The sequence below is a fragment of the Chlorocebus sabaeus genome, chromosome X (assembly GCF_047675955.1).
Source record: "Chlorocebus sabaeus isolate Y175 chromosome X, mChlSab1.0.hap1, whole genome shotgun sequence".
NCBI classification, from domain to species: domain Eukaryota; kingdom Metazoa; phylum Chordata; class Mammalia; order Primates; family Cercopithecidae; genus Chlorocebus; species Chlorocebus sabaeus.
The window spans coordinates 137142260-137166707 of NC_132933.1; the positions used below are offsets into that span (position 1 = coordinate 137142260).

Here is a 24448-nt window from a genome sequence, read left to right on the forward strand (position 1 = left end):
CCGAGTAGCTGGGACTACAGGCACCCACCATGACGCCCAGCTAATTTTTGTATTTTTTAGTAGAGACAGGGTTTCACCATGTTAGCCAGCATGGTCGTCTCAATCTCTTGACCTTGTGATCTGCCCGCCTTGGCCTCCCAAAGTGCTGGGATTACAGGCGTGAGCCACCGGACCCGGCCTAATTTTTGGTATTTTTAGTAGAGATGGGGTTTCACCATCTTGGCCAGGCTGGTCTCGAACTCCTGACCTCGTGATCCACCCGCCTCGGCCTCCCAAAGTGCTGGGATTACAGGTGTGAGCCACCGCACCCAGCTGTCTACTTGGGTTTTTAAAAACTTTTTAAATAAAATTTTTTGTAGAGATAGGGTCTCGCTATGTTGCCCAGGCTGGTCTTGAACTCCTGGGCTCAAGCTATCTTCCTGTCTTGGCCTTCCAAAGTGCTAGGATTACAGGCAGGAGCCCCCATGCCTGGCCTTTAGCCCCACTTTGGCTTGTGCTTAGAAGCCCTTCCTTTTCCTTAAGAAATCTTTTCCAGTTCAAGTCTGGAAATCTTTCCAGATTCCCAAAAGAAATCTTTTCCAGTTCAAGTCTAATTTCCCTGATGACATATTCTCCAACCACTCTGAGCTTTGCTTTTTCTGAATACACACTGAATTTGCTTTCACACCATTTAGCATCCAACCATTCCTCACGTAATCTGTGTTTGCTTTATCTGCCCAAAGGGTCTGTGTCAACTCCAAGCCCATGAGGTCTGTGTACTCCACTTTTTCTAGTCTCCAGGGCTTCACTTGGTACAAGGCACAGAAGAGGTACTAAATGCTTATTTTACTGATACAGAAAATCAAACAAATTGATACCAAGGCTCTCTACCCATTACCTCACAGCCACCATCTCTCTACCAGGCAAGGTGATTTACCCTGAACACCTCTTAGGTTCACCTAATCGTATCTATCTGTTATTCGTTTGTTCCTTAAAATTCTACTAGGTTTTCAAGGTCAGTTCAAGCCCCTTCTCTGACACTCCCACCCTAAATAAAGCATCTTTCATCTGTTCTTACTCCTCAACACCTATTATCTCTGTTCCTGAGCTCCCCAATATGGTAGCACTGTCCCTGTGTGCTAGCCTAAATTGAGATGTACTATAGAAATGTACAATACCAGGAACTTCGAAGGCTCAGTACAAAATAGATATTAAAATTTCATTTATAATTCTTATATTCATTTCATGTTAAAGTGATAATATTTTAGATATATTGGGTTAAATAAAATACATTAGTCAAATTAATTTGACCTGTTTACTTGTACTTTTTAAGATGTGGTTATTACAAAATATAGAATTACTCATATTTTTATTTTATTTTATTGAAGAGATGGGGTGTTGCTATGCTGCCCAGGCAGGTCTCAAACTCCTGGCCTCAAGCGATCCTCCCCGCTTGGCCTCCCAAAGTCCTGGGCTTACAGGCATGAGCCACTGTACCTGGCCTATTAGAAAATATAGAATGACCTATATGGCTCATATTTGTGGTTTACTTTATTTATCTACCAGAAAGCATTGCCTTATACCCTCATGTACTTTTTATCTGGTTCCTTGCTATGTACTGCCCTTTTTATGAGGGATGTCTGCCTCCTCATGTTGCTGAAGACGACCCGTGTAGGCCTTGGCCTTAATACAGTGATGGGTGTATACACTGGGACCCTCCGTATGACTTGGTTGAGGATGATCGCAGAATCACAAATTGCCTTGTTAGAGCATCATCAGGGCTATAAAAGGCACTTGGATGCCGAGTCCATTAGCCACAGGATACCTCCCTGTGCAGTTATCAGCACAGGAGACTAAAGCTCACATTTCCTGATGGTCAGTTCCAGGGCTATTTGTCAGTCTCAGGCAGCTGAAGATAACCCTGAGGCCATTAATGCAATTCTAAGTGGCTCTTAATCAGCTCATTTTTTCTCAAGGTTACTTGTATGTTAATAAAGACAATCTAGGAGCATCCTGAGTCTATATTTCAGAATTCTTTGTGAAAACACTGCAAAAGAAGCTTTTTATTACTCTCCAGGCTTTATTTGTATTCTTCAAAATTAATTGGAGAAATAACAGAATAACTTTCAAACACAGTACAGTTATGATATAGATTACTGCTGTCAAATAGAACTTTCTCTGATGATAGAAATGTCCAGTATATTAAGATCTAGGCATAGGTAGCTATAAAATTTTAATGAATTTAAATTTACATGTAAATACCCACATGGGGTTAGTGGCTACATTTTATACAGTGCTGGCTTCTTTAGTCCCTATTATCCTAACAGGTTTCTCTTTCTTCTACAAGTAAGGAGATCATGAATCATTGGAATAACAAATCAGTATCATTTCCATTCTACCTGATATTCTTTATATTTCATTCAATTAAGAATTATTAAATGCACTTTCCTATGGTCTAAGATCTCATGCCTAAATCTTTTTATGTGACCATTAGACTAAATTTCACCAGATGATACCTAAGGGAAACTGATTTTATTTCCACATTGGATAAGAGGTATAGGCTTTTATCTTTATCTTATTATATGACAAGTCTCCAAAGTTAGGACTATCAACAGTTACTGTCTGCTACCTGAGATAACAGCAAACAGCAATCTGAGTTGACAGCTAAAGAGTATCTGTGGAGAGCCTTGGGAGCAAAGATATGATGAGCACAGAGCACAGGGCTAATCTGAAATGCTGATTTCCGAATTTGCCACAACCTCCTACTTGCATTCACTCCTTATTCTGCTTTGCCTCCTCTTAAAAGGGTCAGATTTAAACATCTGAGACAGGCACTGAGCCTATGATGATGATAACAATTGTAGTACTAGAAGTAGCTCCCAACACTGAGTCCTCACTATGTGACAGCACTAGCTAAGGACTTTGCACATGCAAACCAGAAATGAAATTCTAAGCTCCCCAATGGACTGAATGGATCCCCCCTACCCTGGCCAGGGGGATCCCGAAGAAACCTGAAGAACTAGTTCAGGCCAAGAGGGGAAGAGAGGTTGGGCATGCCTCATTATACTCCCTCCCTTTAGAGTTTAGGCACAACTGACCAGCATTAACACTCAAATAGAGATCATAAGACTGACATAGAATCTTTGTAGCAATAAAATACCTACCTCCAACCTGACCCTGGTATAGCATCACATGACAGATAGAAGGCTCTGAAAGAAATCAAAGTATTTTACCCCAAAATTTATTTATTTATGTATTTATTTATTTTTTGGGAGAGAGTTGCACTCTTGTCGCCCAGGCTGGAGTGCAATGGCGTGATCTCAGCTCACCCGGAACCTCCGCCTCCTGGGTTCAAGTGATTCTTTTGCCTCAGTCTCCTGAGTAGCTGGGATTACAGGTGCACACCACCACACCTGGCTAATTTTTGTATTTTTAGTAGAGATGGGGTTTCACCATGTTGGCCAGGCTTATCTCAAACTCCTGACCTCAGGTGATCCACCTGCCTCGGCCTCCCAAAGTGCTGGGATTATAGGCGTGAGTCACTGCACCCAGCCTTATCCCAAAATATATTTCTTTGACACATTTTGAAATGGCCCTGCAAAGCCATCCCTTGTGGGATAAATGTGCATTCTGTAGAGAGCCCCTGTCCCTTTCCAGGTCTTTTCCTGATCCAGGAAAGATCTGACACCTTTTAAGGTCCCATAAGAGATGTTTACCATCTAATCTCTCTAAACCTGCTAATGGGAGGCTTCATCTACATAACAAGAACCTCGGCTTCTACAATCCCCCTTATCTTAACTGAAGTATTTCTTTCAGTTGACTTCAACTCTTTAGGCAAAGCTTAACTTTTTCAGCCAACTGCCAAACAGCCAAACAGAAAATCTTTGTTTTTTTGTCGCCCAGGCGGGAGTGCAGTGGCGCAATCTTGGCTCACTGCAAGCCCCGCCTCCCGGGTTCACGCCATTCTCCTGCCTCAGCCTCCTGAGTAGCTGGGACTACAGGCACCCGCCACTGTGCCCAGCTAATTTTTTGTATTTTTAGTAGAGACGGAGTTTCACCGTGGTCTCGATCTCCTGACCTTGTGATCTGCCCGCCTCGGCCTCCCAAAGTGCTAGGATTACAGGCGTGAGCCACCGCGCCCAGCCAACAGAAAATCTTTGAATCCACTTACTTGTGACCTGTAAGCCCCTGCTTAGAGATGTCTTACCTTTCCAGGCCAAACCAAGTGTTGACGAAAAGAGTCAAACTCTGTAAATATTTGAAGAGATTTATTCTGGGCCAAATATGGGTGACTGTGGCCCGTGACACAGCTCCCATGTGGACCTGAGAACATGTGCCCAAGGTGCTCAGGGTACAGCTTGTTTTTATACATTTTAGAGAGGCATGAGACATCAATCAAATACATTTAAGAAATACACTGGTTTGGTCCAGAAAGGCGGGACAGTTCAAAGCTGGGGTGGGGGTTGGGGGGGCTTCTAGGCTATAGGTAAATTTAAACATTTTCTGGTTGACAATTGGTTGAATTTGTCTAAAGACTTGGGATTGGTAGAAAGGGAATGGTTCGGGTTAAGAAAAAGATTGTGGAGACCAAAGTTCTTTTGAAGTCTTATAGTGGCTGCCCTTAGAGACAATAGATGAGAAATATTTCCTATTCAGATCTTAGTTAATCTCTTTAGGATTGGGAGGGTCTGGAAAAAAAAGATCTAGGTATGTTAATAGAGATTCTTTACAGATACAATTTCCCCCCCCCCAACAAAGAACAGCTTTGCAGGGCAATTTCAAAATATGGCAAAGAAACATGTTTTGGGGTAAAATATTTTGATTTTCTTCTTTGTCTTGTAATGTTACGCCAAAGTCAGGTTGGAAAGTAAATCATGATATATGGGTTAAATAAAACCCATCTGGTAACAATTTGTGATTTGTGGGGCATGACTCCCCAGACCCCTTAGATAGGAATTTGGGCAAGATAAAAAAAATCAGAGTTTCGCCCTCACAATGTATACCTTACAGGTATTGATTTATGTCTTGCCTGTAACTTCTGTCTCCCCCATGCTGTAACCCAACTACCTTGGGCATGTGTTCTCAGGACTTCTTGAGGCTGTATCATGGGCCACGGTCACTCATATTTGGCTCAGAATGAACCTCTTCAAATATTTTAGAGTTTGGCTTTTTTCATCAACACATGTTATCTTTTCAAACCCTCAAGAATCTGGGGTCATTCTTGGTCACAAGTGTATACTGGCCTACTGTTGGGGTACCGAGCTGTGAGAAACAATGAGAACTGTCTTTACAATTCAGCAGATGAGGGTACAGAACATAGAAATAGGACCTGCTCAAAGGCCCAGAGCAGCAAAGACCACAATATTATTCTTGGGGCAAATAGGTTGGAACAGTGTAATATGCTACAAACAAAATCAAATGGTGACTGTCCCCTGTTTTTCCTAGTAACTTAGAAACAAAAACATGTCATCTGTTGTGGGAAATTCACTAAGTAAAGCTGCCCCTCCCGAAGCCACTACTGTTTGTTTCTTTTGTCAGCATTAAAAGCAGCAAACTATCCTAACTACATAAGCATACTGGATTTAGATGTTTAATTTCAACTGTCAAAAAAAAAAAAAAAAAAAAAAAACCAGCAAAACTACTAATACTTTGCAATATAAACCCTAGACCACAAAGTGCCAGTGTTCAGAATAAGCCAGTCTCGGTAGGATGTGGCATATTTGTAGGAAACCACACCTAGCAACCAGAAATTTATTATGCCTCTGGCCCGTTTATTTGAAAAAGAACACAGTCAATGTTGAAGGAAACAAAATAAACTTACAGTGAAAATATATTTGTGGAGCAGTTTCAAGCCCTTGTATGTAGCTAGATTAGCACTACTAATTTACAAGCATTCCATTCTTACCCAGTCTTTTTATTATGTGCATATGGGGTCAAAGTGGAGACCCCATATGGAGAAACCTAGACCTCAGTGCAACCCAACATTTGAAAACTCTGTGCCTGTGTTTTTTAAGTAACGGAAAACATGAAAAATTCCTCCTTAATGATAATACTTAGCCATTTCATATCTCCATTAACTCAAAGTTATCTGTCCACAAATACACACATTATCCTTTCCCATCCTCTCAACTGCCCTCTCCAGGGCAGTAATGCAGAGCATGTTTGGCAATCTGCAGACAGTTTTGGTTGTTATAGCTTCATGAGGGTGCTACTAGCAACTAGTAGGCAGAGGCCAGGAATGTTGTAAAGACCCTCCAGGACACAGGACAACCTCCCACAACACACAATGATCCATCCTCAATGTCCATCACGCCGCAGTGGAGAATCCCTGCCACATCCGGACATGGACAATGCCTTGTATTTCCAGAAGGGGAACGAGATGAGAGAGGTGTGAGGAAGACCATTTCCTGCCTCACTCAATCTTCCATCCTTACAGCAGAGCACACACTTGCAAACTGAACAGCTAGAATTAACTTTGTAATTCCTAACTCAGGACAGAATATTCCAGAACGTTGAAGCTAGTAAACTGCTTACAAACATGTACATGCAACTTCCAGAAATGTAAGGTTCCCAGAAATAATTTGTGGTTTGTGGATCAAACTCTGTTTAAAAGAAGAAGAAGAAAAAAAAGACAATTGCTACCAAGAAATAATAAACAATGGGTTCCAAAATATTAAAAACTGGGATCTGTCTCTTGTCCAGTTTCTGCATGACATCGTTTTAACATGCTAAAATTAGTCAAGAAAGAATATTCTACATTTACTTTCATGAATCAATAGAGAAACAGCTATTCTCACAGTTCATAAGGCATATAATCCTACACTGAAAAGCCAAAGACAGCATAGCTGCAAATGTTTAACATGTGTGATTATTTTAAAGACAAGTATTTTTGCTCTTGCACACTTGCTCCCTCTTTTCTTTTTTTCTAAGAGATGAGATTTCGCTCTGTTACTCAGGCTGGAGCCCTTTTTGTTCTCTTTAAGGAAGTGGTGTACTCACAGGCTCGGTTCCGGGTTTTGTAAGTACAAGTATAGAGGCTGCAGGGCCTCGTTGGCATGAATCTCGGAATCTGGAACTTTCTCCACAGCAATTTGCCTGGAGATGCTTGAAGAATGACCCTTAGGCTGTTCATCACCACCATCTTAGCTTGAAATCTTGATCAGTTCCCAGTTAAGTTGCAGGAACCTAATAACCTAGAGGGATGAGGGCAGAGGAGGGAAAGCTGTAAACAACAGAGACTTAAGATCATGGAGAAACCTCTAAGTAGGACAATATTCAGACTAGGAGTACACACCCTGAAGTGGAGGGAGGGAGGGCAGATGAGAGTTAACGGTTTATCCACTCTTGTTCCTCAAACTCATTGGTCCCCTCAGTGGAGGGCAGGGAGGGTCCTGAGGCCTGACTCACATGCTTTGCGTTTCCCTCAGGGTTGGCAAATATTAGAAGTCCAGAGAAAAGCTTCTCTTTAGCCACAAGAATGAAAAAACTGTTTACAGTACAGTTTCTTAAAATTAAAAAAAAAAAAAAACATTGCTCCAGGAAATCCCAATTAATTATCCAGCATGGTATTTACATGTACGAAGAACCCCAACATTAAAGCTCCCTCCAGGCTGTCTGACTAAAAACAAACATCTGTATCAAGATTGCTTACAAAAACAAAACAAAACAAAACCCATGATACATCCTGCCAAAATAGTCATGGGCAGTTTTGAAATCTGAGCTTAAATATAATCTATGACTCTTTGCCAATTTTTGGTGTAACACAATGGCCCTTGAACATGGGAAAACAGACAGTTAATCCTGAATTCTCTCTCCACCTTTCACATGGTCACAGTCAAAGTCTCAGAAGATGATGCTTTCCAAGGTATTCACTATGGTGTTCTGAAATTATGGTAATATTAACTTTGAACACTTTCCCCACCACAGCACTGCTTCATCCATTTTCCCTGAAAACTATCCCTATTCCATTCTGAAATTCTGAAAAAAAAATCAATTTTTCTTGGTTACACATTCATTCCACTACCGATTTAGAAGTGTTTAGTCTGAGTACTTGAGACACATTCAAACAGCTGTTCAGGACACCATTTGTGCAACCATGACTGTGGTGTGGCTGCAAGGCCATGTGCTCTGGCCCTGCTAAGATCTCGGCCTCACATCCATTTGCACTCCTGCCTGCCCACCAGCTACGTGGGCTTCAGTTCTTCCAACTCCTTTCTTTCCCTCCGGCCTGTGCAGATGCTCTTTTTTGTACTTTTCATTGAGACAGGGTTTCACCATGTTGGCCAGGCTGGTCTTGAACTCGTGACCTCAAGTGATCCTCCAACCTCAGCCTCCCAAAGTGCTGGGATTACAGCTGTGAGCCACTGCATCTGGCTATCCCTGGTTAATTTTGTTTATTTTTTTTAGAGATGGGGGGGTGGGTCTCACTATATTACCTGGGTTGGTCTCAAACTCCTGGATTCAAGCAATCCTCCTGCTTAAGGGCCTCGTAAAGTGCTGGGATTACAGGTGTGAGCTACTGCATCTGGCCAGGTTATAGTTTTATGTGTGTATTTGTGTATATACATTTTTGAAGGGAGCATGTATGTAAAAATGGACCTTATTTAAGAGACGCAAATGTTTGACTCAGGATTTAAAACATGGACTGGTAATAAACTTTCAAGGGATTATCTTGATAGTGCCTTGAGCTAAATAATAGTGATATAGGAGTTGAGAAGAAATTACTTAGGCAGATAGTGAGGGTATGGGAGTCCTCAGTAAGGTTTTCCTTTTAATAAAAAGCAGCCCCCAAATCATTTTCTTTTCTAACAAAGAGAAGCCTGTAAAATTGAGCTGCAGACATAGACAAGCAAGCTGGAAGCTTGCACAGGCGAATGCTGGCAGTTGTGCCAATAGAAAAATACTACCTAGGACTAGGCACTTTCAAAATGGCGGCTCCATCTTCTCTTTGCCAGCCAAGTGTACAATAAGGAGCAGACAAGATGGCACTGGCCAAGTAGAAAGCCCCTCTACAAAATAAGATTAGGGTGGGACGATCAGCCTTCCCACATGCTATGTAAATGTCACATCTGGTGGAACTAATCTGTGGCCCCTATGTAAATCAGACACCGCCTCCTCACGCCTGCCTATAAAATCTGCTGCAGTCCGCCACTTGTCCCTTTTTTGGACGCCTCTCTCGCAAGAGAGAGAGTTGCTCTCCTCTCTCCTTTCTTCTGCCTATTAAACTTTCCTCTCCTCAACTCCATGTGTGTGTTCCAGTCATTAATCTTCTCGGGGTGAGACACTATACCCCAGAAAAAGAAGACGCACATTAGCACCCTGTTTTCAAATAACTTCCTTAACTGAATTAACTGAGCATACTTAAAAGAACAATAGGCCACTGGCAACTTCAATTTAGAATCTCACTCTGCTTTGTTTTTCTTAACAAAGAAAAACTTTATTACGGAAAACTTCAATTTTATACTAGTATAGTAAGAACACTATAATAAAACCACCTACGTACCCAATATTCCATTTCAACCATCTGTTCATGGCCAATCAAGTTTTATTTATACTTCTCCTACCCCCCCGCTACTTTTCCTCCCCAGTTTATTTTGAAGCAAATTCCCAGACATCCTATCAATTTATCCCTCATTGTATTTTTGAAATCAAAGGACACTGATTTCATCTCCTCCTCAAACAATCAGCAGCAAGCCTAGCCACCTCCACCCATCCCCCTAAACTGCTTTTGAAAAACTCCTAACCTATGAGCTTTGGCGGAGATTATTTCACTACTAATTCCATCTCCCACATGGTGTGGCCGGCCTTGTGTCTACTTAAACTCTTTCTTTACTATAATGCTGAAACCGCCTTTGCAAAATTATCACTGAGGAAATTATGACAGTGAATAAAATCAGACCTAATCAACTCCATCTTGCTTCTAACCTTTAAGCTGTCCTCGTTCATTCCTGGATGTAGGCCGAACTAACTTTGGGAAGGAATTCAGTTCATGGCTTGACTCTGAAACAAAATTGATAGCAGCCCTTTCCCAAAAAGATCCCCTTCTTGCCTGGGGACGAGTCTGCCTTTGCAGGACTAACAACTTAAGCTAGTGGTTAGAAATTACAGTTTAGGGGTTGTGCAGCCTCTGGCTCCAAGAGTTTGAACCTCCCCAAATTGCTCCTTGGGATAACATCACTATTGTAAAACCTAAGATCAATGCTTGAGATATTTTGCAGACCCTGCACTTGATGGATCAGCTGACACCACCCAGACCCGTAATCTGGCTCAATCAGTTCTGCCATCCCACCCAGGAACAAGAGACAGCAAGAAAACCTCACTTCGACCCCCTATAATTCCATCTCCAACCTGAGCAATCAGCCCTCCCCACTTCTCAAGCCCTTACCCGCGAAATTATCTTTAAAACTCTGATCCCTGGATGCTCGTGGAGACTGATTTGAGTAATAATAAAACTCCGGTCTCCCACACAGTGGACTCTTTCTCCATTGCAATTCCCCCGTCTTGGTAAATGGATTCTGTCCAGGCAGCGGTTGCAATGCCATGGGCTTTCTTTGTGCAGCAGGTAGGAAGAATCCCTTGAGCGGTTACAATAATATGAACTGAAATGGTTAAGATTAATGCTTAAAGTACACCCTTAAATTTATGCAAGAATCTAGAACTCAAGGAGCAGGAAAAATAGTTGCTCAGTTATAGTATACAAGAAGTTCAGCCGGGTGCGGTGGCTCACGCCTGTAATCCCAGCACCTTGGGAGGCTGAGGCAGGTGGATCGTAAGGTCAGGAGATCGAGACCATCCTGGCCAACCTGGAGAAATCCTGTCTCTATGAAAAATAGAAGATTAGCCAGGCATGGTGGCACATGCCTGTAGTCCCAGCTACTCAGGAGGCTGAGGCAGGAGAATCGCTTGAATCCGGGAGGTGTAGGCTGCAGTGAGCTGAGATTGTGCCACTGCACTCCAGCCTGGGTGACAGAGCAAGACTCCGTCTCAAAAAAAAAAAAAAAAAAAAAAAAATTAAACAAAACAAAAAAACAAGAAGTTGACGCTTTCTGTGGCTTCAAATGGTGCAAGCTATGAAAACTCTCTGAAAAAGCTGCTAAGTGTTATATAAATATAAGTTATTATTACTCAAATTGATTTTGTTAAAATGCTACCCATTGTATAAATGCAGAAAGCTAAGAAAATAGTCATTTTGGATGACTTTTAATATCATTTTTTGTTTTCTTTTAAAGCCAGTGAATATCCCCAAACAAACAATTGCAACTAATCAGGATTCCCTCTGATAAAACTGATTTGACATTAAAATGAAATTTCAAAACCTTCTAAAAGATATAGGGAAACCTTGTGTTAACTGTGCTTCCTTTCCATTGATTTCCAGTCCTGAACTGAAGCAATAGTGAGCGATTATCTCATGTTGAGCACTGTGCTTGTGTAAAGATGAAAAGATCATGCTCTTTCCCCATTCCCACAAGCTTGCAATCTACAAAGAAAAACTATTTAAACAAATACTTCTTTTTTGTGACCTTTTTAAAAATTGTGATAAAGCATACATAATAGTTATCATTTTAACCAGCTGTAAATGTACAAATTCAGTGGCATTAAATACATTCATAATGTTGTGCAACCATCACCACCATCTGTACCCAAAACTTTTTCATCATCCCCAACATAAACTATGTACTCACTAAAGAAGAACTTCTCCTCTACCCCTTATCCCCTGGCAATCTCTCTTTTACTTTATGTCTCTGTGTATTTATTTGCCTATTCTAGGTACCTCACATAAGTGGGATGGTACAGTATTTGTCCTTCTGTGACTGGCTTATTTTACTTAGCATAATTAAACAGATACTTCTTTTCTTTTCTTTTCTTTTTCTTGAGACAGAGTCTCACTCTGTCACCCAGGCTGGAGTGCAGTGGCGTGATCTCAGCTCACTGCAACCACCACCTCCCAGCTTCAAGCGACTGATTCTCCTGCCTCAGCCTCCAGAGTAGCTGGGAATACAGGTGCCCGCCACCATGCCCGGCTAATTTCTGTATTTTTAGGAGACGGGGTTTCACCATGTTGGCCAGGCTGGTCTCGAACTCCTGACCTCAGGTGATCTGCCCGCCTTGGCCCCCCAAAGTGCTGGGATTACAGGCATGAGCCACCGTGCCTGGCCATAAACAAATATTTCTTAATCAAAGCTGGACACGATGACAGCCTTGATTTAGTGCAATGAGAATATATGGCGCAGGGGCTCTAAGTTTCAGGAAAGGGTGGCATCTGAAAAATGTATCGTAGGAGAGAGATAATTTAACAGGGAAGCAAAGGCAGAGGGATGGACAGGGGAACCTTCCCCGATGATGAGGAGGTGGAAGGGAATGATTAGGCCCCAAGGCCGAAGAAAACAATTAGAGCCAAAATGGGCAGAACCTTAGGTTTACTCAATAAACAATTCCAGTGTCAGGGGAATATGGGCAAACAAGTGGAAAAGGCCTCCTTTCTTGCTCACAATAGAGTTAGAATGAGACATAGTAATTTTTGGGAAGATGATGGCAAGTATAATGCAAAGTCAACAGAAAGGATGTGTGGGCTCTGCCTTCAAAGGGAAGGTTGTGATAAGACGAGGCCAAGGGCATGGCCGCCAGCCAGGAGAGCGGTACAAACAGATGAGTGAACACACACCAGGCCAAGGCACAGAGCCCTGCACAAGAGGTTGCTGGGGGTGGGGGGGTGGGTCTGAGGCCTATTAGCATGGCACTCAGAGAAGTCTGGGAAATGACCCTTGACTCTGCTCCACAGAGAGCCGTCCGGAAATCACTGAGGCATGGCGAGCTGGGGCTGATGGCCAGGGCCATGGTCATGCCTTGAGGACTGCCCTGTATTCTGTAATCACACTGTCTGCACAACACCGAGGCTGGAGGCCAATGGCGCCTGGCCTAGAGGAAGTTTCTCCTGTACATCCAGACTGACTCTCTAGGGCTAGGGGGCAGGAGGGCTCCAGAGGGCCAGACTTCACCCTCACCTTCACCCTCTCCTCCACACTCAGTGGTAGATTGCTTGTAGTGGTCCAAAAGTCTGAACCTCTATCTGTGCCCCAGAATGGTGCTGAGCTCACTGCAGGGGACCCTGACGCTGAAGATTTTCTTTTTCTCCTTTAGACAAAACAAAAACAAAAACCCGCAAACCTCAAACCCGTTTTTCTGAAAGAAAGCCAAGAGTATTTCTGAACTTCCCATCATTCCAAGTCTGCTATTAATATTTGTCAACACACTGGCCAAGCAGATGCCCTGGGGATGCAGTAGGAGGTGGGGCTAGATGAGGATTTGAGATTAATTTGGGGAATATGAACTTCCGAGAGACTGGAAGGCTTTTGGATATTATTCCATGGGTACAGGAGAAAGCAGTGATGGTTTCTGATGATTCTGACGATGGAGTACAGGATGCATGGGAGCAAGTGGAGCCAGGAAAGTCAGGGAGGAGGTGATTCCTTTAACCATCCTTCATTCAATCCATCACTCTTTTATTCTTTTTGTCATTAAGATATCAATTGAACATCTATGAAGTATGAAACATGGTTCTAGGTTCATTGGGGAACAGAACAAAGCTCTTACCCTCGTGGAGCTCACATTTTAGTAGGGGATACAGGTAACAAACAACAAATGTAATAAACAAGTCAGTTGTAGAGACCATTGGAATATGTCCAGTAAAAAGCGGAGCAGGGTAAGATGAATTTGGAGTGCCGCTCGAGAGAGGGTGTTATATTTTTAAATATATTGCTCACAGGAGGCCTCGTTAAGAAGATAAAATTCGAGCAAAGGATTGGAGGAGGTAGGGGATTAGTTACATGGCTATCTAAAGGAAGGACATTTCAGGCATGGGGAACTGCCTGGGCAAAGATCCTGAAGTGGGCGTCTGTCTGGCATATTCAAGGGATAGTAAGGAGGCCAATATGGCAGGAGTAGAGTGAACCAGGAGGAAGGCAGTAGGAGATGAGGTTCACAGGTAATGGATGACAGATCAAGACTTCTGGGCTACTGCAAGGGTTCTTTCTCTAAGTTAGGGTTTCTCAGTTTTGGCACTATTGACAGTTTTGATCAGATGACTCTTGGTTGTGGGGGAATGTCATGTGCATTGTAGGGTGTTTAGCAGCATCGGTATTGGCTAGCATCCAATAGATGCCAGTTCCACCCTATACCAGAATTGTTACAACAAAAAAATATCTACAGACATTGCCACATGTCCCCTGGGGGAGGGGAATAGGATTACCACAGGTTGAAAACCACTGCTCTAAGTAAAAAGGGGAGACAATGGAGGTTTCTGAGCAGAGCAGTAACATTTGACATTTACATACAGTAATTTACACTTTTAAAAGATCACTCAGGCAGGGCGTGGTGCCTCATGCCTGTAATTCCAGCACTTTGGGAGGCCGAGGCGGGAGAAGAAGATCACTGGAGGTCAGGAGTTCGCAACCAGCCTGGCCAACATGGTGAAATCACGACTCTACTAAACATACAAAAGTTAGCCAAGTGTGGTGGTGCATGTCTGTACTCCCAGCTACTCGGGAGGTTCAGGCAGGAGAATCGCTTGAACTCGGGAGGTGGAGGTTGTAGTGAGCACTCCAGCCGGGCGTCACAGTGACAGAGCGAGACTCCGTCTCAAAAAAAAAAAAAAAAAAATCACAGCATGTCTTATTGAAAATTGCCTTGGGGAGTAGAGACCGGGAGGAACAGGAAAGAAGTAGGAAGTAGGAAAGAAGTAGGAAAACCCTTTAGGGATAATCCAAGGCTTGAACTAATCCAGAGATGTCACAGTGGACGTGGTAAGAAGTGGTTGGATTTTTGATATATCTTGAATATACAGCCCATAAGATGTGAAAGAAAGGAGTTAAGGATTACTGGAAGATTTTTGGTCTACACAACTGGAAAGATAAAGTCACCATAAACTGAGACAGGGGAGACAGTGGGAGAAACAGGTTTTCAGTGGGAAGTAAGTAGGTCAGGTTGAAGCATGTGGAGTTTGAAGTGAAACTCCAATAATCCGAGTGAGAGAATATGAAGCACTGAACTGGGCAGCGACAGTCGAGTTGGACAGGGTACTTGGTATTCAAGAGACAGCCATTGTGATTTTTAAAATGTAGGGTCTGTCACTCAGTTAAAGGAGAATAAAAGGAGAACTGGAGGAAGACCTCATTTAACAGCTGGCGTGATGCTGGCAGTAGGACGAGGATGAATCCCTGTACAGAAAAATAGAAATTGTCAGGCTGGGCACAGTGGCTCACATCTGTAATCCCAACACTTTGGGAGGCCGAGGCAGGTGGATCAAGAGGTCAGGAGTTCAAGACCAGCCTGGCCAAGATGGCGAAATGCCATCTCTACTAAAAAATACAAAAATCAGCCGGGCGTGGTGGCAGGACCTGTACTCGGGAGGCTGAGGCAGAGAATTGCTTGAACCCAGGAAGTGGAGGTTGCAGTGAGCTGAGATAGTGCCACTGCACGCCAGCCTGGGCGACAGAGCGAGACTGTCTCAAAAATAAAATAGAACCTGTCATGAGAAACAGGGAAGAGAAAGATGATGGCAGGTCATCCCTCTAATCAAACTGGATTTTTTTTTTTTTTTTTTTTGAGACAGGGTCTCCGGGTTAGGTGTGGAGGCTCACGCCTGTAATCCCAGCACTTTAGGAGGCCGAGGAGGGTGGATCACTTGATGGCAGGAGTCCCAGACCAGCCTGGCCAACATAGCAAAACCCCATCTCCACTAAAAATACAAAAATTAGCCATGCATGGTGGTGCAAGCCTATAAGCCCATCTACTCGGGAGGCTGAGGCAGGAGAATCATTTGAACCCAGGAGGCGGAGGTTGCAGTGAGCCGAGATTGCGCCACTGTACTCCAGACTAGGTGACAGGGCAAAACTCCGTCTCAAAAAAAAGAAAAAGAAGAAGAACGAGATGGGGTCTCTGTCACCCACGCTGGAGTACAGTGGCATGATCTTGGCTCACTGTACCCTCCGCCTCCCACGTTCAAGTGATCCTCCCACTTCAGCCTCCCAAGTAGCTGGGACCACAGGCGTACCACCACGTCCAGCTAATTTTTGTATTTTTGGTAGAGACAAGGTTTCACCATGTTGTCCAGGCTGGTCTCGAACTCCTGGCCTCAAATGATCCACCTGCCTCAGCTTCCCGAAGTGCTGGGATTACAAGCGTACAGGCGTGAGCCATGGCGCCCAGCCCGCTAATCATATTGGATTTAAGGTGTCAATGGGACAGCTGAGAGGAAAGGTCTAGGAGAGAGTTGGCAACAGAGCTCTGGTGCTCAGGAGCGGTCAGGAAGCTACAGATAGAAACAGAATCCCCTGCTCCCAGCAGTTACAGGAAGACTCACAAAAAGGAGCCATGAAGGATGCTGAGACTGAGAACGAACAGTCAAAGGCAATCAAGGAAGGAACAGAGCTTGGAAGGTCCAGGTGAGGAGGTTCCAGGAAAATCCAAGTAAACAGAAATTCAATTTAGCTAATACTAGATTGCAATACCTATAACAACACATGAGGTTATTTTTGTTCAGGCCTAAGGTCTATCCTCTCTGTTAAATTAAAAGTTATAGTTTATTAAGAGTTGGTTATTTAAACTTACTCACTGCATTCATAAAACCCAAGTTTGTGAAACCAAAAATAACGTTTAACCATCAAACACAGCACGTAACAATCAACTAATACCATACATTACTGTATTTCATGGAGAATCTGTCCATACTTAAGTTTGTCCATAAAGACGGGTCCCTGGGCTCGATGGACTACAGGGGAGCTTTCTGTGTTATATGCTCTTTGCCATCACTGAAGATTTATGTATATCCTCGGATTTTGCTAACCTGCCGCTTAGCTGTTTTCCAGACTTAGAAATGTGTAGAAACAAAGATTCTGAAAGCCCTCAATGAATCATTCATAAATCTTGTATCTATTAAACGACAAGTAGCTTGAACTCTGCCTGATTAAGCTATTCATATGTAGGCAAAACAGAAAAAAAAAAGAATGTACTCTGACTAAAGGTTACAATTACATTGGAAAAAGTTCCTTCATTCTCAACAGATTGACCCTTCCTTTGATCACCTCCTGATTTCAAAAGGAAACAAGCCTTTTTGCAATTCCCAAATTAGAGATTATGTTGCAATATCTTGACTGAGAAAGCTCAGCTACCCGCTCTCACCCACTTCTTCCCTGGGAGCATGATCCCAATGTGTGGTAGCCAAAGGTTTCAAAATATGTTTCTAATCATTGCCCAGTGCCACCAATGAGATGAAATGCATTTTCCCCTTTCCGTCAAATTTCCCAAATATTCATATTCATTCATTCACTCACAATTCACTCAACCTTTACTGCATTCCGATTGTGAGTGGTCGCAGCTTTTTGCCTGGCTCCAGGGAGAAGGGGGCAGGTGTGTACAGGCACAGAGAACAGTGCCCTTGCTGCTTTTGGCATTTCAGTGAATTCCAACCCTGGTGCTGAGGTTAAAAAAAAAAAAAAAATACCTGAGTAAAAAATATTCCTAGAAAGCTTTATGGTTTTCCACTTCCAACATACCCAAGAAGAGTGGCCACTCCTGAGGGATGTGCAGGGACAATTCAAGGGTATGCTCTGGGGCAGCTTCTCTCACCACAGAAATAGGGCTACTTGTCTCCATACTCCAGCAAGACTTTTAAACAGCAGAGTGATGGCCAGATTATCAGTAAAGGAAGAATGGGAAGCAGAAAGCAATGCGGTTTTCAGTGGTTAAGAGAACAAGTTCTTTTCAAACTAAGGTGTCCATATCAACTCCCCTTATCTCTCAAACTCTCCCAGTGAAAATACACCGGAGGGAAGGGCACTGACACCAATATTAACCAATTGCCACAAGCCACAGGGCAGAAGCATTTAACATTGAATGCCACAAGAATCACGAAAACCAACACGGTTTGTATTTGGAGGTTCCTCTCCTTAAGCTTTAGGGCTGAGCACAAAACAAAAAGGCCAGAAGGAACTGCAGAGTGAAGAAGACTCAGATTTGCCCGCATGGCACAATTGTGATGCTGATCCCCTATCTTGGGGGTGGGTGGCTGTGTCTCTCCACAGACCCTAGCATAGTGGGCGGTGCGGATACAATGCAGATCTGAGGGAGTCCCAGTTTACTGCGCCTCGGTTTCTGGAACCGCAACCTCAGATTTATTGCCCTTACCCCCGTCTCTAGCTATTCACAGCAGGCTGGACTTTCTGGAGTTATTTGGATTCAACCAACCTTGGCAACCCTACCTACCAAGGAACTGCCCTCGCCCGCCCCCTTTTCTCTGGAACAGCTATTATCGCGTCCTGTGCAAAGAACCTTAAAGGATGACAGCCGTTTGGTAACTCCCATAGTGGAGGAAGAGGGCTAGGGTGGGGGAGTTCGATACCCCATTAGGCCCCACTCAGTACTCCGGGGCGCCCTGCCGGGACCCAGACAATACTCGCAGGATCAACAGCTCTCCTAGCTCCGGAACCCGGTGCGCCGGGGCGGGGAGTCGTGGGAAGAATCTCGGCCCTGTCTGGATCAGCCTGCCCCTTGTCGCCCCACTCCTCTCGGCCACCCGTCCTTACCTGAGCGTCTCTCCAGATCACGAACCTAGCCGCTAGCTCGTCTCCGGGGATCCGCAGCCTGCACGCCAGCCCATCAGAGCTACGCCCCCTCGTGCCCTGTTACGCCCCACATACCAGGGCCGCGCCCCTCAACCGAGGCCACGCCCCCACCTGGCAGAGCCACGCCCCACTACATCCGCACGTACCGCCCTGGTCACGCCCGCCCAAACCGTGCCAGTCTCTGCCCTCCACCCTGGCCGCACCCCTTTAGCTACGGCCACGCCCCTCTCGCCCGGGCCACGCCCCCACCTCCCCCGCTTCCTCCTGACCACGCCTCTACGCTCCGCCTGGGCTCGTCTCTCTAGCCTGGGCCACGCCTCTGAGCCCCGCTCTGGCCCCGCCCCCGAACCCCCCGCCGGACCAATCCTCCCTCCTCCTGCTCTCCGCTGGCCGCGTTTGTGGATTGAAACTAGACCTGGGGCTTCAGAGCCTTATCTAAAAAGTGACTTTCCCTCGGTTCCTCCCATCTCCAAACACCACGACTTTATGTGCTGGGAACAGGTGACTCAGTAGGGAAACAAACGATGAACGTGTCCTTTCCCGCTAGTTTTCATGTCTAATTTACCCGAGTTTCTTTAAGCCAGTTTTTATATCCTCTGAACTCGAACTGTGGACCCGTGTTCCTTCCAGCCCAATTTTCATATCCTCTAAAGCAGAACCATGGATGTGTTCCTTCTAGCCTCTCAGTCGACCTTAAATGCTAGGCAGATGAGTGGAAAAAACAGAATTCCTCTACTTCCTGACGTCTCCTCCAGATGGCCTTTCCTGGGCACCCAGTGCCCCGTTGCTGCTGAGGGCCCGTGAAGACATCATCCCCACTTTGTGCTTTGAGATTACTCTGCTATCCTTCTTCCCTCCACTTACAACTCTGGGTCCATGTGAAAAATGTGAAGAAGCTATAACCAGCTTTCTTCCTCTGTGTACATACATCTCTGACTCATTCATGCAAATTTCATTTATCGAGTACAAGCTCCTCTGACAAATAAGACAAACCTCAAGGAGCTTACAGTCTGAAGTTGCCCCAACTTGGGTTTGGATGAGAAAATTGGGGAAGATGTGGCAAAAGGTTAATAGGTGGAAAAGGAGTTGGTATTCTCAGGTCTTCTTGACCCCATTAGTAGGAATATTTTGGGGTAGTAAACATAGGAAGTCACTTTTATAGTATTTAGTACATTTCTTTACACAGTAAATTATCAATAAATCTTAACTGAATATCTACTCTTCCACATGTATAGAAAGATATAATTTCCCCCCTTTGTAGAAGTAAAATTTGCTACGTATATTGCTTCATATGCCAACAATAAAGATTTTATAACTACACAGTTCTTTTGTCTTCTCTTCCCACCCTCCCTTGCATTTCTGGCTTGAAGACAGTGAGAATATTCAAAATGTTGGGCTAGAAAGAACACAGATAAAAGAATAACTTTCAACAGAACACTTTCATTGTGCTCACCCTGACCCTGAGAACTCTGCCTCATTTATAAAATGTTTCAACTGTCAGTCATTTTTTGCCTGAAAAATGAATTCACAGAAGTTGGTCCAAATACAGCCTATATAAATTACTGAGTTGATCTTTATACAAGTAGTTCTACCTCACCTTCTTCCATAAATGATTTGAGCCAGTTTACTAAAATATAGACATTACCAGATTTAAAAAATAGGGGAAGGAACCAAGGAAAGGAGAGCTTAATGGAAGGAGAATGATACGGCCAATGATAAGATTAACATTTAAATTTGCACTCCATCAGATCCAGAACAGTTGTCAGAAGTAGGCCAGAAATTTGACCCTAACTAAGCTGTTGAATAGCCATAGAAAAGAGGAAAATAACAATCATTTTGAGGTCTTTACTGTTCATAAGATAAAAACTGGTTTTCTTTTTTTTTTTTTGAGACACAGTTTCGCACTTGTTGCCCAGGCTGGAGTGTAATGGTGCGATCTCAGTTCACTGCAACCTCCGGCCCTCGGGTTCAAGTGATTCTCCTGCCTCAGCCTCCCGAGTAGCTGGAATTACAGGCATGCACCACTACGCCCGGCTAATTTTGTATTTTTAGTAGAGATGGGGTTTCTCCGTGTTGGTCACGCTGGTCTCAAACTCCCAACCTCAGGTGATCCACCCGCCTCGGCCTCCCAAAGTTCTGGGATTACAGGTGTGAGCCACCGCGCCCAGCCTTTTTTCTTTTTTTTTAAACGGAGTTTCACTCTTGTCGCCCAGGCTGGAGTACAATGGCGCGATCTCAGCTTACTGCAACCTCTGCCTCCAGGGTTCAAGCGATTCTGCTGCCTCAGCCTCCCGTGTAGCTGGAATTACAGGTGCCCACCACCATGCCCAGCTAATTTTTGCATTTTAATAGACATGGGGTTTCACCATGTTGGCCAGGCTAGTCTCGAACTCCTGGCCTCAGGTGATCCACCTGCCTCGGCCTCCCAAAGTGCTGGGATTACAGGCGTGAGCCACCGTGCCCGGCTGTTTTGTTTTTATAGAAGCAGTTTTTCTTGAATTTTAGTCCTGAGAGAAATACAGTTTCCTCATAAAGATGATGTAGTGAGCCTAGTGGGAACTATGTGTCATAAGGAGTGACACCCAAATCCCATTAATGGAAACTGTTGGCACAATCACAAAGCACAGTGCATTAAATCAATTCTATGAATTGGCCAGGCACAGTAGATCACACCTGTAATCCCAGTACTTTGGGAGGCTTAGGTGGGAGGATTGCATGAGCCCAGGAGTTAGAGACCAGCCTGGACAACATGGTGAAACCCCATCTCTACAAAATTAGCTGAGTGTGGTAGTGTATGCCTGTAGTCCCAGCTACTCGGGAGGCTGAAGTGAGAGAATCACCTGAGCCTAGGGAGGCTGAGGCTGCAGTGAGCCATGATCACACCACTGCACTACAGCCTGGGCAACAGACTGAGATCCTGTTTCAAAAAAAATAATAATTCCATGAACCATCAACATATTTCTGTTCACTTGAATACACAAGCCCTCAATGGTCTAGCTTAATCCAGGGTAGCATTTAGATCATCTTTCCTCAGGATGGCAAATAGGTTTCAACTCACATGTTAACTCTGAACTATTTGTAGTAGCTGCCTGAATAACTATGTTGAGAAGTTTGGGGGCTTTGTCCAGGCTCAGAAAGAAAAAGTTCAGTACTCAGTTAACAATGCTGTGGGTGTAGGACAGGTAAGTGGCTGCATGCAATAACCTACCTGGTACCTCTGCTTTGTAGAAATAGAGGTCTTGCATGTAGAACTTTCGTGCAGCCACTCAAAATCAACAATTCTCATGGCCGGGTGTGGTGGCTCACACCTGTAATCCCAGCACTTTGGGGGGCTGAGGCGGGTGGATCACCTGAGGTCGGGAGTTTGAGACCAGCCTGACCAACCTGGAGAAACCCCATCTCTACGAAAAATAGAAGATTAGCCAGGCATGGTGGCACATGCCTGTAATCCCAGCTACTCGGGAGGCTGAGGCAGGAGAATCGTTTGAACCCGGGAGGCAGAGGTTGCAGTGAGCCGAGATTGTGCCATTGCATTCCAGCCTGGGCAACAAGAGCGAAACTCTGTCTCAAAAAAAAAAAAAAAAATTCTCGCCACAGGGTTTTTGATAAATGTCAGAGAGTAGAGAGTTCCAGGTCCCTTTCTCACTCTGATCCACCTATACTGGTCTTCCCATGTTCATTCCTGTCTCTGAACATTTTCTTTTGTTGTTCCCATTGTTTGGACCACTCTTTACTCAGATCTTTACATGGCTGCAGTTTTCTCATTATTCAGTACTTAGCTAAAATGTCACCTCTTTAGATATGTTTTTCCTGACAACCATATCTGAAGTTGTATCCAGAGCCTCTCAATCTGCACTGTGCCCAGAGATCACCCAAAGATCATGTTACAATGCAGACTCTGACGCAGTGGTTCTGTGATGTGATTTGAGATTCTAGATTTCAAGCACGCTGCCAGGAGATGCAATCCTGAGGTTCTATAAGACACTCTGAGGCTGGGCACGGTGGCTCACGCCTGTAATCCCAGCACTTTGGGAGACCGAGGAGGGCAGATCACCTGAGGTCAGGAGTTCAAGACTGGCCTGGCCAACATGGCGAAACACCATCTCTACTAAAAATACAAAAATTAGCTGGGCGTGGTGGTGGGCGCCTGTAATCCCAGCTACTCAGGAAGATGAGGCAGGAGAATCACTTGAACCCAGGAGGCGGAGGGGTCAGTGAGCTGAGATCATGCCATTGCACTCCAGCCTGGGCGACAGAGCGAGACTTTGTCTCAAAAAAAAAAAAAAAGACACTTTGAGTAACAGCTTCACCTCTCCATCTCTATTACCTATTTTATTTTCTTCATAGTGTTTCTCAGTATTCGAAATTATTTGATTATTTGTGGTTGGTTGGTTGTTTACTATAATGTAAATTCCCTAAGAGCAGGGACTCTGACCAATTTGTCCAACTTTGTACTCCTGGCAGTTAACACAGTACCTGGGGCATCAGCAAATGCCCTTTAAATATTGCTAAAGGAATGATTTTATGATTCATTAATTCCTTTATCTGTTCAGTGACTGCTTAGTTATACGCCAGGAATTAACTATAAATGATAGAAGGCAGTGCTACTCGAGTGCTAGCCTATGAACTGCTAGGTACTCTGGTTCAAGCTGAGATAAGCTTGAACTCGAATGTAAATCTGCTATGTCATTAAGCACGGTGGTTATTTAGGATGCCATGTTTTTTCTTTTTTCCTTTTGTTTTTTTTTTTTTTGAGACAGAGTTTCACTCTTGTTGCCCAGGCTGGTATGCAATGGCTAATCTCAGTTCACTGCAACCTCCACCTCCCAGGCTCAAGTGATTCTCCTGCCTCAGCCTCCTGAGTAGCTGGGATTACAGGCATGCAACACCATGCCCAGCTAATTTTTTGTATTTTTAGTAGAGATGGGGTTTCACCTTGTTGGCCAGGCTGGTCTTGAACACCTGACCTCAGGTGATCCACCTGCCTGGGCCTCCCAAAGTGCTGGAATTACAGACATGAGTCACCACACCTGGCCAGGATGCCATATTTTTTCATAGCCAGGCTTTCTTGATCTGATTAGTAGGATATTTCTGGGCAGCAAACACAGGAAGCCACATTTATAGTACTTACTACAGTCTTTTACACAATCTTCACTGTTTGTATGCCCTTTTTACTTGTGTATAGAGCTACACTTTTTTTCCCCTCATAGCAGCAAGATTTGCTACATATAATTCTTCATCTGCCAGCAATAGAGATTTAACTTTCATTTTTTTAAACAGTAAAGATTTTAGAATCACATATTAGTTCCCTTCTTTTCCCACCTTCTGTTCTATTTCTGCCTTGAAGACAGTGGGAACATTCACAAAGTTGAGCTAGAAGGAGCACAGAGAAAAGAACAATTTTTCAACAAAACATTTTTATTAAGTTCACCCTGACCCTGAGAATTCTGCCTCATTTATTGAAAATGTTTCAAATGTAAGACATTTCTTGCCTGAAAACAGTAACAAAAATTGGGACCAAATATGGTTTGTATTAAGTTACTGTGTTCATTTTTATGTAGTTAGCAACAGCTTATCTTCTTCCACAAATGATTTGAGGCAGTTTACAAAATTAAAGACAATACTGGATAAAAGAAATAGCTGAAGGAACCAAGGGAAGGGAAGTTTAAAGGAAAGAGAGTAATGCAGCCAATGATAAAATAAACAAGTCACCAAGCCTGAACTTTTTCCTTCTTAGCACAGAGGAAAACGTTCTTGTTAAAGGTGGGCCAGAGATTTGACTCTAAGCTTCTGAATGCCCATAGCAAGAGAGAATGACCATCATTTTAAGGTTTACCAGTGTTAATAATATA

General features: G+C 43.9%; 1 protein-coding gene across 2 annotated transcripts in view; it reads right to left on the reverse strand.

Moving 5' to 3' along the window:
* Nucleotides 1–24448, reverse strand: part of CA5B (carbonic anhydrase 5B) — a 92203-nt gene that overhangs the window by 26970 nt on the left and 40785 nt on the right. Inside the window, exons 1-2 of one of the 2 annotated variants that reach the window (XM_007991114.3) lie at nucleotides 18558–18683; nucleotides 6979–7172 (exon numbers count right to left, since the gene is read on the reverse strand). In XM_007991114.3, the coding sequence (XP_007989305.3) occupies nucleotides 6979–7120 (142 nt within the window). In that variant the 5' untranslated portion in view covers nucleotides 7121–7172; nucleotides 18558–18683. Of the gene's footprint in view, nucleotides 1–6978; nucleotides 7173–18557; nucleotides 18684–24448 lie in introns of those variants that run through there. The other variant, XM_037986358.2, reaches the window with a different exon arrangement.